Genomic DNA, 17,168 nt, shown 5'->3' on the forward strand with positions numbered 1-17,168 from the left:
TGGTTTTAAAGTAGAGGATACTAATTTTAAAATTAAATGGAATGAAATATTAGAGGAAGCATCTTTTAATTTGATGAAGTTAATTAAAGACTATAGAGGGGAGATCCTAAAGAGATTGGAAATAGAAGAGAAATTCAGTGAATATAAGGACCTAGCTCTATCTGTGAGACATTGATCCATCTGCAGCTTTCAGGAAACAGACGCCGCAGGAGTTCATTTTAACTCAGTTCAGGAGCGGCACTTCACAAACTGCTAACACTACAGAGACCCAGAGGAGAAACATCTGATCCGAGGTCCTGATACAATCCCAGGAGGATAACACACAGCCTCCGGTGTAAGTATAAATGTACACCTTGCCGTTGTGAATTTTTTATATGCTTTAAAGGATTTCCCTGTTCTCTCTCTCGCCCATTGTCTGCAGCTATATGGACTTCAAACTAATGCAGCTAATACTGGCTAAAGACGCAATTGCTTAACAAGGCTTTTACATACAATTAACCAACGAACTTTTAACAGCTGAATAAGACTGCTAAACATTAAGACTGCTTCTCTGTTACAAAAAACTGACTTTTGCTCTGCAAACATATGCTACACTCTAATACTGGTATATATGAGTATGCACTTTGTGGTATTTATGCCCTTTTAATGTGAAACCTTTTTGTTGTGTTATTTACTACCACTGTGCACAGTGATTTTTGTATTTTTTTTTAATCAAATAGTTTAATTAAAACATTATATTTTACCTATGCAGGGTCTTTAAAAAAAGCTATTTTTTTTTACACATTAAGCTACCTTTGGGCAGCGCAGCTGTAATCCATTACTAATCTGCAGACATTGTAATTTTCCTGTAATAGTACTTTAACAAATGATCATACTTTTTATATTTCCGTTTATATATACAAATTACATTGCACCTTGAATTTGCTGCATTGGAAACTAAAGCTGACAGATTCAGAAAGTGGGAGGGAATTGGTAGTTCCCTGGGCTGAACAGGGGAGTTCCCAGGGTATGTCTGAAGTTCTCTCTCCAGTCTTGTGAAATTTTCTAAGCATTTTAAACAAATTGGTCTCACTAATTTGTCTCGCCATCTGTTTGCAGGTGAAAATTTACAATACACTTATTTTAACTAACAGAACAGTAATATATAATAAAATATAGAAAAAAGCAAGTAAAATTGTAGTGAAAACATGTCAGTTTAATTTGAAATTGATGCAAACTGAACATTTATGTCAGCCCCAGGGTTTCTTAAGTTACCGTCTCTCTCCCATGTGAAATTTTGTACCCCAGAGAGCTTTATTACTTTTTATAGAAGACATCTCTCATCTCTCTGGGATTTCCAAGTTCCTCCCCTTTTCTTAGAAAATTCAGTGAGTTCTGCCTCTGTGAATTCTGTTCTATAATCAGAATTTGTAAAATCACAAGTTTAAATATAATAAAATTGACCTGAACTGTAAATTAATATAAAATAGAAAGCACAAAGTGTAAATGCAGCAGAACTGTCATGCAGCTATATTGCACAGGGCTTGTCTCTTCTTCACATACAAAAATGCAGGGAACGCCCCTTTGAGAAGTAAAGCAAAATCTGCCTTTTGAAAATGTCACTAACGATCTTGCAGTGCATGAGGATCATTTTAGAATATTTTACCTGAGCAGAGCGATTTTGAATATCAGGGCCTCAGTCATATTAGCAGCAAAATTAAAGGACCAGTCAACACAGTAGATGTGCATAATCAACAAATGCAAGATAACAAGACAATGCAATAGCACTTAGTCTGAACTTCAAATGAGCAGTAGAATTTTTTTCTGACAATTTTAAAAGTTATGTCTATTTCCACTCCCCCTGTACCATGTGACAGCCATCAGCCAATCACAAATGCATACATGTACCATGTGACAGCTATCAGCCAATAACGAATGCATACACACTTATTCTGTAAATTCTTCTGATGACTGTTCCTCAATCAAGTAGACACTAAAAGCTGTGACACACTGCAAGCGATGCGGCGCGAGGCGAAGCAGCTGCTTCGCACCATGTCGCATTGCTTCTGAAGTTCAATTATTTCATCTCTGAGCGCTCAGCTTCACGACCTGACGCAGCAGAGTGCTCAGAGATGAAAAGGCAGGACACACTGAGTGCATACAGCCGCATGTACACGCTGCGCACCGCTCCGCTTGCAGTGTGTCACAGCCTTAACTGTTCTGGCTGAACCAAAGGATAGAATAAAAAATACCTAAGAGCATTATGCAGGGGTTGTCTGCTTATCCTTACAGGGAAACAAACTCTGCTATTTTAAGTAAATGCATATTCAGCTGCAGCACCAGAAAACAATGTATAAAGCTTTGTTTTATTTTATAGGTAATGTTGGAAGCAAAACCCCAAAAGCGAAAGCTTGAATATCAGACAGATTTTACCTACACTGGCAAGATAACAAACTACTTCCTGGCTTTCCCATTTTAATGTAACTAACCAGTAACAGCCTCTTCTGCATCACTGCTTTTGTAACAAAATATATTTTAGTAATCATGATTTATGTCTTAAGGGGACATGAAACCCATTTTTTTGTTCTTTTGTGGTACAGATAGAGCATGTAATATTATACAACATTCCAATTTACTTCTATTTTCTAGTTTGTTTTGTTCTTCTGGTATCCTTTGTTGAAAAGGATAGCTAGGTAGGCTTAGGAGCTGCTGAATGGTGGCTGCACATATATGCCTCATGTTATTTGCTCACCCAACGCATTAACTACCTCCCAGTAATGCATTGCTGTTTCTTCAAGGGATACCAAGAGAACAAAGCAAATTAAATAACAGACGTCAATAGGAAAGTTGTTTAAAATGGTATTCTCTCTCTGAATCATGAAATAAAAAAATGTGGGTTTCATGTCCCTTTAAGTAGCACTTACCAACAAAATCTGAACCAATACATTGGGAGACTGACACCCAGCCTATTTTATGACTCATCCAGTTCTGTTTTATAACAGATTTGTTTAAGGGAGGTAAGTTTTGTGAGTGCTAATAGGGGTGGGATAATTTAAGTATGGTTTAATTTCCAGTTCGTTAAACTCCCCCTAGTAACACTCGCCAATGAAGATTCTCAAATTGTAGAATAGAGGGGTGGCACCCTAAAAAAGACTCAAACAATTTAGAAACCATGCTGATAGCTAGTTAAATGGACACTGACTCCAAAATGTTTCTTTCATTATTCAGATAGAGCGTGCTATTTTAAGCAACTTTCTAATTTACTCCTTTTATCAATTTTTCTTCGTTCTCTTACTATCTTTATTTGAAAAAGAAGGCATCTAAGCTAAAGGAGCCGACAATTGTTGGTTCAGTACCCTGGACAGCACTTGTTTATTGGTGGGTGAATTTATCCACCAATCAGCAAGAACAACCCAGGCATCTAAACTTACATTCTTGCTTTTCAAATAAAGATACCAAGAGAATGAAGAAAAATTGATAATAGGAGTAAATTAGAAAGTTGCTTAAAATTGCATGCTCTATCTGAATCATGAAAGACAAAAATGGGGTTCAGTGTCCCTTTAAGCTTTACTGAGATAGCATTACAGTACAGAACAGATAACTTTTCTTCCAAATTTGGTCTCACTTTTTGTAGTGCTTCAGAGAATTGTGAGAACTCAAAATACTGATTTTCATAGGGCTTCAGAAGAGGTGTGGAAACTGTCTTTAACCCCCAATGGCACAAGTACCTTGACAGAAATGAAACCACTTTTGCCAAGAATTCCGAGACTTGCTGGATAATCACTTTATCTTAATGGAAAACCAAAAAAGATAAACAGCAGCATCTAGGCAGCAGTTCAGCTGCCCATATAGCTAACCTTTTTCAAAAGACACTGCTGCATGATAGTCCTAGAAGACTTTCACTGCTGTATTCTGCAGACACCCTTACGTGTAAATGATAGCCCTAGAAGACTTTAATTACTGTATTCTGCACACACCCTTACATGTAAATGATAGCCCTAGAAGACTTTCACTGCTGTATTCTGCAGAGACCCTTATATGTACATGATAGCCCTAGAAGACCTTAATTACTGTATTCTGCAGACACCCTTATATGTAAATGATAGCCCTAGAAGACATTCACTGCTGTATTCTGCAGACACCCTTATATGTACATGAGAGCCCTAGAAGACTTTCACTGCTGTATTCTGCAGACACCCTTATATGTACATGAGAGCCCTAGAAGACTTTCACTGCTGTATTCTGCAGACACCCTTACATGTACATGATAGCCCTAGAAGACATTCACTGCTGTATTCTGCAGACACCCTTACATGTACATGAGAGCCCTAGAAGACTTTCACTGCTGTATTCTGCAGACACCCTTACATGTACATGAGAGCCCTAGAAGACTTTAATTACTGTATTCTGCACACACCCTTACATGTAAATGATAGCCCTAGAAGATTTTCACTGCTGTGTTCTGCAGGCACCCTTACATGTACATGAGAGCCCTAGAAGACTTTCACTGTTGTATTCTGCAGACACCCTTACATGTAAATGATAGCCCTAGAAGACTTTAATTACTGTATTCTGCACACACCCTTACATGTAAATGATAGCCCTAGAAGATTTTCACTGCTGTGTTCTGCAGACACCCTTACATGTACATGAGAGCCCTAGAAGACTTTCACTGTTGTATTCTGCAGACACCCTTACATGTACATGAGAGCCCTAGAAGACTTTCACTGCTGTATTCTGCTGGCACCCTTACATGTACATGATAGCCCTAGACGATTTTCACTGTTGTATTCTGCACACACCCTTACATGCACATGATAGCCCTAGAAGATTTTCACTGTTGTATTCTGCAGACACCCTTACATGTACATGAGAGCCCTAGAAGACTTTCACTGTTGTATTCTGCAGACACCCTTACATGTAAATGATAGCCCTAGAAGACTTTCACTGCTGTATTCTGCAGACACCCTTATATGTACATGAGAGCCCTAGAAGACTTTCACTGCTGTATTCTGCAGTCACCCTTATATGTACATGACAGCCCTAGAAGACTTTCACTGCTGTATTCTGCAGACACCCTTACATGTACATGAGAGCCCTAGAAGACTTTCACTGCTGTATTCTGCAGACACCCTTACATGTACATGAGAGCCCTAGAAGACTTTAATTACTGTATTCTGCACACACCCTTACATGTAAATGATAGCCCTAGAAGACTTTCACTGCTGTATTCTGCAGAGACCCTTACATGTACATGATAGCCCTAGAAGACTTTAATTACTGTATTCTGCAGACACCCTTATATGTACATGAGAGACCTAGAAGACATTCACTGCTGTATTCTGCAGAAACACTTACATGTACATGAGAGCCCTAGAAGACTTTCACTGCTGTATTCTGCAGACACCCTTACATGTAAGCCCTAGAATACTTTCACTGCTATATTCTGCAGGCACCCTTACATGTACGATAGCCCTAGAAGATTTTCACTGTTGTATTCTGCACACACCCTTACATGTACATGAGAGCCCTAGAAGACTTTCACTGTTGTATTCTGCAGACACCCTTACATGTAAATGATAGCCCTAGAAGACTTTCACTGCTGTATTCTGCAGACACCCTTATATGTACATGAGAGCCCTAAAAGACTTTCACTGCTGTATTCTGCAGACACCCTTACATGTACATGAGAGCCCTAGAAGACTTTCACTGCTGTATTCTGCAGACACCCTTATATGTACATGAGAGCCCTAGAAGTATTTCACTGCTGTATTCTGCAGACACCCTTACATGTACATGAGAGCCCTAAAAGACTTTCACTGCTGTATTCTGCAGACACCCTTACATGTACATGAGAGCCCTAGAAGACTTTCACTGCTGTATTCTGCAGACACCCTTATATGTACATGAGAGCCCTAGAAGACTTTTACTGCTGTATTCTGCAGACACCCTTATATGTACATGAGAGCCCTAAAAGACTTTGACTGCTGTATTCTGCAGACACCCTTACATGTACATGATAGCCCTAGAAGACTTTCACTGCTGTATTCTGCAGACACCCTTACATGAACATGAGAGCCCTAGAAGACTTTCACTGCTGTATTCTGCAGACACCCTTACATGTACATGAGAGCCCTAAAAGACTTTCACTGCTGTATTCTGCAGACACCCTTACATGTACATGAGAGCCCTAAAAGACTTTCACTGCTGTATTCTGCAGACACCCTTACATGTACATGAGAGCCCTAGAAGACTTTCACTGCTGTATTCTGCAGACACCCTTACATGAACATGAGAGCCCTAGAAGACTTTCACTGCTGTATTCTGCAGACACCCTTACATGTACATGAGAGCCCAAGAAGACTTTCACTGCTGTATTCTGCACACACCCTTACATGTACATGAGAGCCCTAGAAGACTTTCTCTGCTGTATTCTGCACTCTCTTACATGTACATGAGAGCCATAGAAGACTTTCACTGCTGTATTCTGCAGACACCCTTACGTGTAAATGATAGCCCTAGAAGACTTTAATTACTGTATTCTGCACACACCCTTACATGTAAATGATAGCCCTAGAAGACTTTCACTGCTGTATTCTGCAGAGACCCTTATATGTACATGATAGCCCTAGAAGACCTTAATTACTGTATTCTGCAGACACCCTTATATGTAAATGATAGCCCTAGAAGACATTCACTGCTGTATTCTGCAGACACCCTTATATGTACATGAGAGCCCTAGAAGACTTTCACTGCTGTATTCTGCAGACACCCTTACATGTACATGAGAGCCCTAGAAGACATTCACTGCTGTATTCTGCAGACACCCTTATATGTACATGAGAGCCCTAGAAGACTTTCACTGCTGTATTCTGCAGACACCCTTACATGTACATGATAGCCCTAGAAGACATTCACTGCTGTATTCTGCAGACACCCTTACGTGTACATGAGAGCCCTAGAAGACTTTCACTGCTGTATTCTGCAGACACCCTTATATGTACATGAGAGCCCTAGAAGTCTTTCACTGCTGTATTCTGCAGACACCCTTACATGTACATGAGAGCCCTAAAAGACTTTCACTGCTGTATTCTGCAGACACCCTTACATGTACATGAGAGCCCTAGAAGACTTTCACTGCTGTATTCTGCAGACACCCTTATATGTACATGAGAGCCCTAGAAGACTTTCACTGCTGTATTCTGCAGACACCCTTATATGTACATGAGAGCCCTAAAAGACTTTCACTGCTGTATTCTGCAGACACCCTTACATGTAAATGATAGCCCTAGAAGACTTTCACTGCTGTATTCTGCAGACACCCTTATATGTACATGAGAGCCCTAAAAGACTTTCACTGCTGTATTCTGCAGACACCCTTACATGAACATGAGAGCCCTAGAAGACTTTCACTGCTGTATTCTGCAGACACCCTTACATGTACATGAGAGCCCAAGAAGACTTTCACTGCTGTATTCTGCACACACCCTTACATGTACATGAGAGCCCTAGAAGACTTTTTCTGCTGTATTCTGCACTCTCTTACATGTACATGAGAGCCCTAGAAGACTTTCACTGCTGTATTCTGCAGACACCCTTATATGTACATGAGAGCCCTAGAAGACTTTCACTGCTGTATTCTGCAGACACCCTTACATGTACATGAGAGCCCTAGAAGACTTTCACTGCTGTATTCTGCACACACCCTTACATGCACATGAGAGCCCTAGAAGACTTTCTCTGCTGTATTCTGCAGACTCTCTTACATGTACATGAGAGCCCTAGAAGAATTTCACTGCTGTATTCTGCAGACACCCTTATATGTACATGAGAGCCCTAGAAGACTTTCACTGCTGTATTCTGCAGACACCCTTATATGTACATGAGAGCCCTAGAAGACTTTCACTGCTGTATTCTGCAGACACCCTTACATGTACATGAGAGCCCTAGAAGACTTTCTCTGCTGTATTCTGCAGACACCCTTATATGTACATGAGAGCCCTAGAAGACTTGCACTGCTTTATTCTGCAGACACCCTTACATGTACATGAGAGCCCTAGAAGACTTTCACTGCTGTATTCTGCACACACCCTTACATGTACACGAGAGCCCTAGAAGACTTTCTCTGCTGTATTCTGCAGACACCCTTATATGTACATGAGAGCCCTAGAAGACTTTCACTGCTGTATTCTGCAGACACCCTTATATGTACACAAGAGCCCTAGAAGATTTTCACTGCTGTATTCTGCAGACACCCTTATATGTACATGAGAGCCCTAGAAGACTTTCACTGCTGTATTCTGCAGACAGCCTTATATGTACATGAGAGCCCTAGAAGACTTTCACTGCTGTATTCTGCAGACAGCCTTATATGTACATGAGAGCCCTAGAAGACTTTCACTGCTCTATTCTGCAGACACCCTTACATGTACATGAGAGCCCTAGAAGACTTTCACTGCTGTATTCTGCAGACACCCTTACATGTACATGAGAGCCCTAGAAGACTCTCACTGCTGTATTCTGCAGACACCCTTACATGTACATGAGAGCCCTAGAAGACTCTCACTGCTGTATTCTGCAGACACCCTTACATGTACATGAGAGCCCTAGAAGACTCTCACTGCTGTATTCTGCAGACACCCTAACATGTACTAGAAACTCATCAGCAACAATGACTTGTCCACAGTCAACAGCTGCGAATGAAGTCATTCTGTAGAGTCCCTCCCCATCCTAGGATTGCTGAAGCATACCAATGTATGTATGTCTTGCAGCAGATGTGAATCATACACCAGGCAAATACTTTTTTAATAGGAACACAAACTGACAGCTTAATTCTGTGATGACAGGTTTTCGGAAAAACCTAAATAAATTAGATCATCCTTCTGACCCACGAAACACGCCAGCAGGAGGTAAAGTACTGGACACTGATATGTTGTTCTTGCCAATAACTTTTTAATGGGTTTAAATAAAAAATATATATTACAGTATATATACTAACGTGACTTATAATTATGCTGCCTTAAAGTACTGCATACTATTAGTTGTTAAATCTGTGTGCTATACATAATTTATTTGGAAGTACATAATATTTTGGATTGACTACAGTTCTCTTTGGATCAAGCTGGTTAAGGTAAAGAGGCATCTAGTTTGTTTGCATCTGTAGGATATTTTTTTTTACTATATAATAAGTTAAGGAGAAAGCCAAATATTATCCAAATTGCCCAGCTCATGTACTACATAAGTAGTAGAAAAGCAGTCTCTTTAGAAACAACTTTGCCTCTTAGCATAAATACATACATTGTCCCAATGGGCATAGAACTGAATATGCTTAGCTGCCAGCCAAAGTGCATCCTCTAGGTATAATAAAAAGACAGAATGTAGAATGAAAGGGAGTAATCTTATAAACTCACCTGGAAGACAGGGTTCTATACAGAAACCCAAAACTTATATACTATTGAATAGGCCAGTATTCACTGGTTAGTGCTACTAAGGTTAGCCAGGATAATATAATTGTAAATACAAGAGTTTACTGGTAGGAAAAGTGTTATAATTCAGAGTTAAGAATAAACTAAATAAAGACCTAATAAAGGTAAATGAAGGTGTGCTTTGTTAAAAGCAGCAGAGGACAACATGATACCAACAGGAAGAAGCACAAATGGTTAATTCCGCAATAAAAATATAATAATCGTATCATTCTATGTGCAAATTAAAAGTAGGAGTATTTAATTTTACATTTACTTGCATTATGATAGCCATTGGTTTGGGGATTTGGATAGCTTAGGACAACTGGATATATAACTGAAGTAAAAACATACTACACATTCAAAATAAGAGGATGATAATACTAGTCATTATACAAATGTATACCACTTCATTTCATATATGCTACTCATGGCTAGCATATTTTCTAGGCCATCCCTTAAAATTAATTGAGCAGTGATGCTTTCCTCGTAGATTACATTTTTTTTTACTGAATACTGCCAGCTCAAGTACAAAAGGCTGGTATAACATATGAAATGTTCATATATAAGCTTGACTTTATCTATGAAAATCATGCATAGTTTTTCCAAACTGTGTTCATCAACAATTATATACAACTATTTCTATAGTATTTCATCCCCAGCAGTAAGTGCAGTATTGTCTGGCTGATTCATAACAATAGCATTACAGATGATTACATGTGCTTAGCATCATTTATGAAGATTGTCATTTGGATTCTTTATCTAGAGCATGGATGGGCAATTATCGGCCCTCCAGATGTTATGGACTACATCTCCCATGATGCTTTGCCAGCATTATGGCTGAAAGAGCATTATGGGAGATGTAGTCCATAACACCTGGAAGGCCGATAATTGCCCACCCCTGATCTAGAGGGTGGGTCATGTTGAATTGATAATAATAATAAGACACACAAGTTACCCTTCCTAAGCATGTTCCAATTTTGTAGGTAGGTGAGCTGAGGATTTGTGATTGAAAATAGATGGGGAACTTTATTGTGTATTTTGTGGCACAAAAATGATCCATGAAATTACATTTGCTATCTGCTTTTATAGACATAGGGTTAGATTACAAGTGGAGCGACACATTTTAATTACTCATGAGCAGTAACTGCGTTTAAGGTACAACATTAGTGCTTCCAGGCTGAAAGTAAAAAGTTAGCTAAAGAGTTAATGACTTAAAAGGATAAGACATCAAAAATTACAGAAGTTACAGAATACAATTTTTAACACTTCCCTATTTACTTCTATTATCTAATTTGCTTCATTCTCTTGGTATCCTATGTTGAAGAAGCTGAAATACACTAATGGGAGTTAGCTGAGCACATCAGGATAACCAATCACAATAGACTTATATGTGCAGTCACTAATCAGCAGCTAGCTCCCAGTAATGCATTGCTACGCCTGAGCCTACATAGGTATACTTTTCAACAAAGGATACCAAGTGAACAAAGCAAATTAGATAATTCAAGTAAATTGTCAAGTTATGTAATAGCATACGCTGTATCGGAATCTTGAAAGAAAATTTGAGCTTTATGTCCCTTTTAGTGCGCTTACTTCAGATATAACTCCCTCTTCCCAGACTTCTAAAGGGTGTGCTAAAGCCAATTAATTTTATTGCTTGTGTGCTAACGCGAGGCTGCGCTAGACCAACTACAATAGAGCCAAAGGTGTATTAAGAATAATGCACATTCTCATATACTTCACTTAGAAAAAAAAACTCTTTTATTTGAATATATATATATATATAAGGCGCGTACACACACACAGATCAGTACTATTGGTTGTCAATGGTCTAATTTAATTGGTTTCACATGGTGGTTGGTTTTCTTAAATTGTTTCTTTTGATAGGGAATTGATTATATGTTTTGTAATTATGTTTGTAGATACATACTTTCTGATGTCTTGAGAAAGGCTTTTACTAAAGGCGAAACATCAACTTTGTGAATAGGTTTTGATGAAGCATGAATAAAAAGAATTTCAAGGATCTGTGAGTGCCCTCAATTTATCCTTTGTGTGTGTATATATATATATATATATGTGTGTGTATCTGAGTGAAGAACATAGATATTTCAAGTATTTCTATTTAAAACCCATAACATTCAAGGTATTATAAATACAGTATATAATATATATATATATATATATATATATATAGTGATATTTAGTGAGGTTGCGATAACCATTGAAAGCAATGGGTGTGCTAGAGCGATGTCAGGTATAATAGATCTCTGGTAAATCTATTATACCACAGACTTGGTGTATGTGTGTGTATATATGCAGATTGGGGGTGGATACCATTCAGGAACTATGCCACAATTGTTTATCAAAGGGAAAGTTTACTACTGTTCCAATTTGCAAATATACAAATAAATAAGCAATTTTATTTGTATATATTAGTGAATAAAATCCATGTTTTGATTTGGACAGCAGCATTTAATTTGCTATCTTATGCTGTTATATTACTAAGTAATTCAACTGACCATTTTCTAGAAACATTTTAATGATATCCAGCATCGGCTGAACTGAACGCATATATATGGTGTGTTTTATACACAAAATGAAACACAAACTCTAGTAAGTACAATCCACTATAGGTGAGGCTGTTTAAAAAAAAATATATAAAAGGATATCATGGGAGGTATAAGGCATTTTCTGGGCTACAGTTAAAAAAAGATTTCCATCTGTATTACCGTTAGTATATTTCTCACAAGTGCAAAAAAAGATTTTGCGGTTGCACTTTGACAAACTGCTTCAACATAATACGGGTGCCGATTATAAAAAAATGTTTTGAATTTATTTCTGTCAGTAGTTATAAGGAAGCCTATTGGTCTGTTGAAATACCACTTCAGACACAAGCTGCGTCTTAGTGTTCTGTTATTTCTATATAGTCATCTAATCTTCCTTCTTATGAACAATTCCATTGCTTGCATTGATCAAGTCTTTATGATATCCATTCTTCATTTCTGTAATGGCTGTTGTCCCGTTTGGATCAGTTTTTGAAGGTCTCTTCTTGTATGTCTACAGGGTGTAAGGAAAAAAAATATTTTACGTTGTCAAACCACACACAACTTTGTTCTAAGGGCTAAATACATCTTTCTAAAAGTACTAAAGCAGCATATTAATGTATCCAAGACATGGGCTAATTTTTCACCGTGATCATTATCATCTAAGATAAAGTTTCAACAAATATCCCCATCACCTTTAGCTACCAGAACCACCCACTGCAAAAAGATTATTGTAAAAGATGGGTGCCTATTGCCTACAAATATATGGAAACAGAATGAAAAACATTGTCTGTAATTTACCCAAGCAGAATTGCTTGAAACCCACAGAATGAGACCAGGGTGAGCAGACCGCAAAACTCCCAGGCAGATGTGTATGTCACAAATGTTTACCTAGTCTGTCAATAGGTAGATTTATCTTTATATGAATATATCCAATGCTAAGGTTCCTCATTACACTCTGTTAAATAAATGGGGTAACAAATCTGAAAACCACATTGGATTCACAAGGCTCATTTTTGTCTTATTACATAACTTTTTTCAGGTTGAAGACTAATCTATCTGGCTAATGGGGAATATGGGTCTACTTCTCTCACTGAAAATAACTGTTCTAAATTTTCTGCAACTTAAATTAAAATGTCAGGGTTGTCAGTGTTATACAATGAACCCTACTTTACCTTTTTGTAAGGTAAAGCTCTATATTTCATGAGCACTCTGATCCAAATTCTTTATCCTACCATACTTACAACCAGCAAGCTTGCTCCATAAAGGTAGGGGAAAAAAAAGAATTTTAACAATAGTTGTACTGACAATACATAAATAGAAGAACACACCAACCAAGACCTAGTTTCCATTGAGGTGAAGCATTGTGGAAACTGGTGATAAAAACATTGATCTCCATTAAAGTCTATGGAGAACTTTTATATTACCACCATTTTCCAAATATTACTATCGCAATGGAAACTAGGCTGAAGTCAGTAATCCACCTTCTCTCTGAACTATAATTTATTTTATTGTGCACTTCCTTAAATAACACAAAAGGTGAAAAGACTTAATATGTTCCCGAGATATTTTGTATTCATCTACTTACCTTAAAATAAAAGTTTACAAACAGGATAACCAATGTAGTCATGTAGGAAGACTGGAACATCAGACAGCCAAATGGAAATCCACAGGGTTTAACAGCTGCACTGAGTGTGTGAGTAATGGTAAGCACAAACTGGATCTAAATACAAGAATGGGATCTATGTTACCACAAAGAAATATTAAACAGTTGCATACTTCATTTTAATTGAAACACATGATTTTTGTTATTACTGAAAAAGACCCTAAACAGTACATTATTGTTATTACCAAACAGTATGTAATGAACACAAAGATAATTAGCCAATGTGACCAATAATCAATTTTTTTTTAAAAAGGGCAGATATATGTTCATCAATGTATTTGTAACTTGCTACAAAATCAGATTAATATATATTTCTCTTCATTGTAGCCTTTATAGCCCTTTGGTATTTATGTAAGACATCATTAAATATTGCAGTGCAGCATCAAATTAGTGGAAAAACAGTATCCAGCTTGTGCCTGATAAATTGTGTATCATGGATTATTATATATATTATTATATTGGGTACTTGTAAAGCGCGGCTAATCACCCCTAAGGGTCTCAAGGCGCTGCTCATTTTATCGACCCTAGAAGGATGAAAGGCTGAGTGGACCTCGACGGGGATCAAACCTGCATCCCTTGGGTTGCTACAGAGCTGTTTTTTTTTCAATAATTTAGTTTCAGGGTTCTAGTATTGGTCTGCTCAGTTTACAATAAGGTTCCCTTTTGGATATAGCTATACAAAGCCAGCAATAAAAAACCCTTTCAAAAATATTTTTCTGCTGCAAATCTTACATTTTCAAAGTTATGTTTTTTTCCAGATAAAAAAACCAAAACACTTTTAATTTAGTATTTGTAAACACATATTCTAAAAGAGCAATACTTGCTATTTATTTCTGAATTCTATGTTGTTTCATACAACTTTGTTGAATGTTTTTACTTCATATTGTAGCTCTTGCAATTTCTTATATTTAAGAATACCAAAAGGATTAAATATATTTATTATTATAATTTATTTGTATAGTGCCGTCAAATTCCGTAGCGCTGGGTACAATGATAGGGGTATACAATGACAAGGATTTGTGATAAAATACAAAACATAACAAAACTAAACAAATCTAGTACAGGAGGAAGAGGGCCCTGCTCCGGAGAGCTCACAGTCTATAGGTTTAGGGTGCAGAGACATAAGGTTGGGGTAGCTTGTTACATTGGTTGTAGTTTTGTATCAAACATATCAAGTGACCCAGGGATTTAAGAATCTACTTTAAATTCTATTTATTGAAGGTTTTTTTCTTCTTAAAAAGATGGTAGATAATTACTTGATTTGGTCCTGGTTATTACATAATCTTCTGTAGGGGGGATAGGGAATGTTTCACCCAGGTGGTAAGTATAGACCATGTAATCAGGTGTGTGGCACCTTCTCTACCAAATACAGTGTTACTTGGTCACACTCACAAAGGATGAGGTGGGACTGCTCTAGTATGAAGCAGAAAATTACAATACCCTGCCAGTCTCAAAATGATTAGTACAGTGCAGCAGAAGTGAACCCCCAGCAGGTGCTCCCTAAGACGAACACTAGGCTGTCTGTGCCACCCTCACCATAACCCAGTTCCCCCATCTTCCAGGTTTCCTACAGTCAAAGTAACACACAAATAGAAAGCTGATAGTACATAATTCTAGTCATATCTGCAAACTGTAAGATGTTTACAGGCCTAAACAAATTTATAGTTAAATATTAAAAATGTATCTGGTACTTGGTTAACCTGTCCATGAACCTCACAGGCCTAAATTATTTCCACTAGTTGAGTTTGGTCATATACTCTGTGAGTGCTAGTCTACTTTCTTGATACCAGAGCACTTTATATTGTGACATACACTAAGCAAACTGAGGGTTTCTCTACATATGGAATTAATTTCATCCACAGATAACAATTTAATTAGCTCACACGACCTTATATGGCAAATACAGTGACTGGTGTGGTGCTGCAGTGTCCTTTTCTTCTCCTTTTGGAAACTTTTTATTATAATGTTTATATGCAGTTGGGAGTCATATAACTCTATTCAATTTCATTTTAATTATGTCTTTTATTTGTAGCAGGATTCTGTTTTGAGTGCTATCAAATGTTCTAGTGTTTACTTTTTTATTTGTAATTATTGTAATTGTAAACAAAACTTTAAAATAAATTTATATTGTTTTCTATAAATATTAGTGCATATTGATGCATCTTGGGAAAATATTAATTCCCTTTATCTTACCAGCTGTGCTTGAGTGAGGTACTTCTTCCACCACAGGTACTTGTGCATGGATGGAATAACAGATAGCCCATAGTATGAGTACATAAGGACGTGGATAAAACTGTTAAGTGTGGGCCCAAAGAAACCTGCAAATAGATATAAGTGATATTAAATGAGGTCTTCACATTCTGATCATAATGCACTCTATTTATTCACCAAACTGGCAAACACAAAATATTCACTCTGTGGGCTCTAGACCATTAGTTTATACAGAATAATAACACTGAGCAAAATAATGCCTCAAGCTATCTGTAGACTGTATATTAACCTAGTAAATGAATTTATATATTACATATATATATATATATATATATATATATATATATATATATATATATATATATATATATATATATATATATATATATATATATATAAATAAAAGTAAATCTCATTCCAAATATACTGAAAATTAAGAATCCACTTGCAACCCCTCATAATGTAGTTAGTCCAATAAGAAAGTATCATTGCTCAATGCAATACTCTTGCTATTTTGAGATATGTATGTGTGTGTATATATATATATATATATATATATATATATACACATGTTGATTGGAGTAGCCGTGTTAGTCCAGAGATTTAGATATCAAAATAACCAGAGTATTGCATTGAGCAATGATACTTTTTTATTGGACTAACTATACATTTATAAGTTGAGAAGCTTTCGGAAGAGTTCCTTCCTTTATCAAGTCTGAAGCAATACTATTATTTTACTACTAGTAAAATACTAATGCTAGTAATACTAATACTAGTATTGCTTCAGACTTGATAAAGGAAGGAACTCTTCCGAAAGCTTGTCAACTTATAAATGTATAGTTAGTCCAATAAAAAAGTATCATTGCTCAATGCAATACTCTGGTTATTTTGAGATATATATATATATATTTCTCAAGTAAAGAAGAGGCGCTCTCGGGTCTTAATAGGTATAAAGGCTTTTATTAGTTCATAGGTTTAGGTCAACGTTTCGGTCCTTGCAGGGACCTTTGTCAAGACCGTTCTCGGCTAACATCAATAATAGGCCTCACCGCTGAACGCCTATTATTGATGTTAGCCGAGAACGGTCTTGACAAAGGTTCCTGCGAGGTCCCTGCGAGGACCGAAACGTTGACCTAAACCTATGAACTAATAAAAGCCTTTATACCTATTAAGACCTGAGAGTGCCTCTTCTTTACTTGAGAAATTTCTATCTATCTACCATAGAGTGCACCCAGGCATTACAATCAACAGTGAGTGCTTGGATCCCTCAACTTGCGCATATATATATATATATATATATATATATAT

General features: G+C 37.1%; 1 protein-coding gene and 1 long non-coding RNA gene across 2 annotated transcripts in view; one reads left to right on the forward strand and one right to left on the reverse strand.

Moving 5' to 3' along the window:
* Positions 1 to 272: 272 nt before the first annotated feature.
* On the forward strand, positions 273 to 11,463 carry LOC128660747 (uncharacterized). The gene is made up of 2 exons (XR_008402578.1): positions 273 to 334; positions 11,363 to 11,463. It is a non-coding gene; the product is annotated as an uncharacterized LOC128660747 (long non-coding RNA).
* ELOVL2 (ELOVL fatty acid elongase 2) overlaps positions 10,443 to 17,168 on the reverse strand; it is a 310,038-nt gene continuing 303,312 nt past the window's right edge. Inside the window, exons 6-8 of the mRNA XM_053714743.1 lie at positions 15,843 to 15,967; positions 13,572 to 13,706; positions 10,443 to 12,497 (exon numbers count right to left, since the gene is read on the reverse strand). Coding sequence (XP_053570718.1) covers positions 12,372 to 12,497; positions 13,572 to 13,706; positions 15,843 to 15,967 — 386 coding nt within the window. The 3' untranslated portion in view covers positions 10,443 to 12,371. The remainder of the gene's footprint in view (positions 12,498 to 13,571; positions 13,707 to 15,842; positions 15,968 to 17,168) is intronic.

This window comes from Bombina bombina, chromosome 5 (assembly GCF_027579735.1).
Source record: "Bombina bombina isolate aBomBom1 chromosome 5, aBomBom1.pri, whole genome shotgun sequence".
Classification (NCBI taxonomy): domain Eukaryota; kingdom Metazoa; phylum Chordata; class Amphibia; order Anura; family Bombinatoridae; genus Bombina; species Bombina bombina.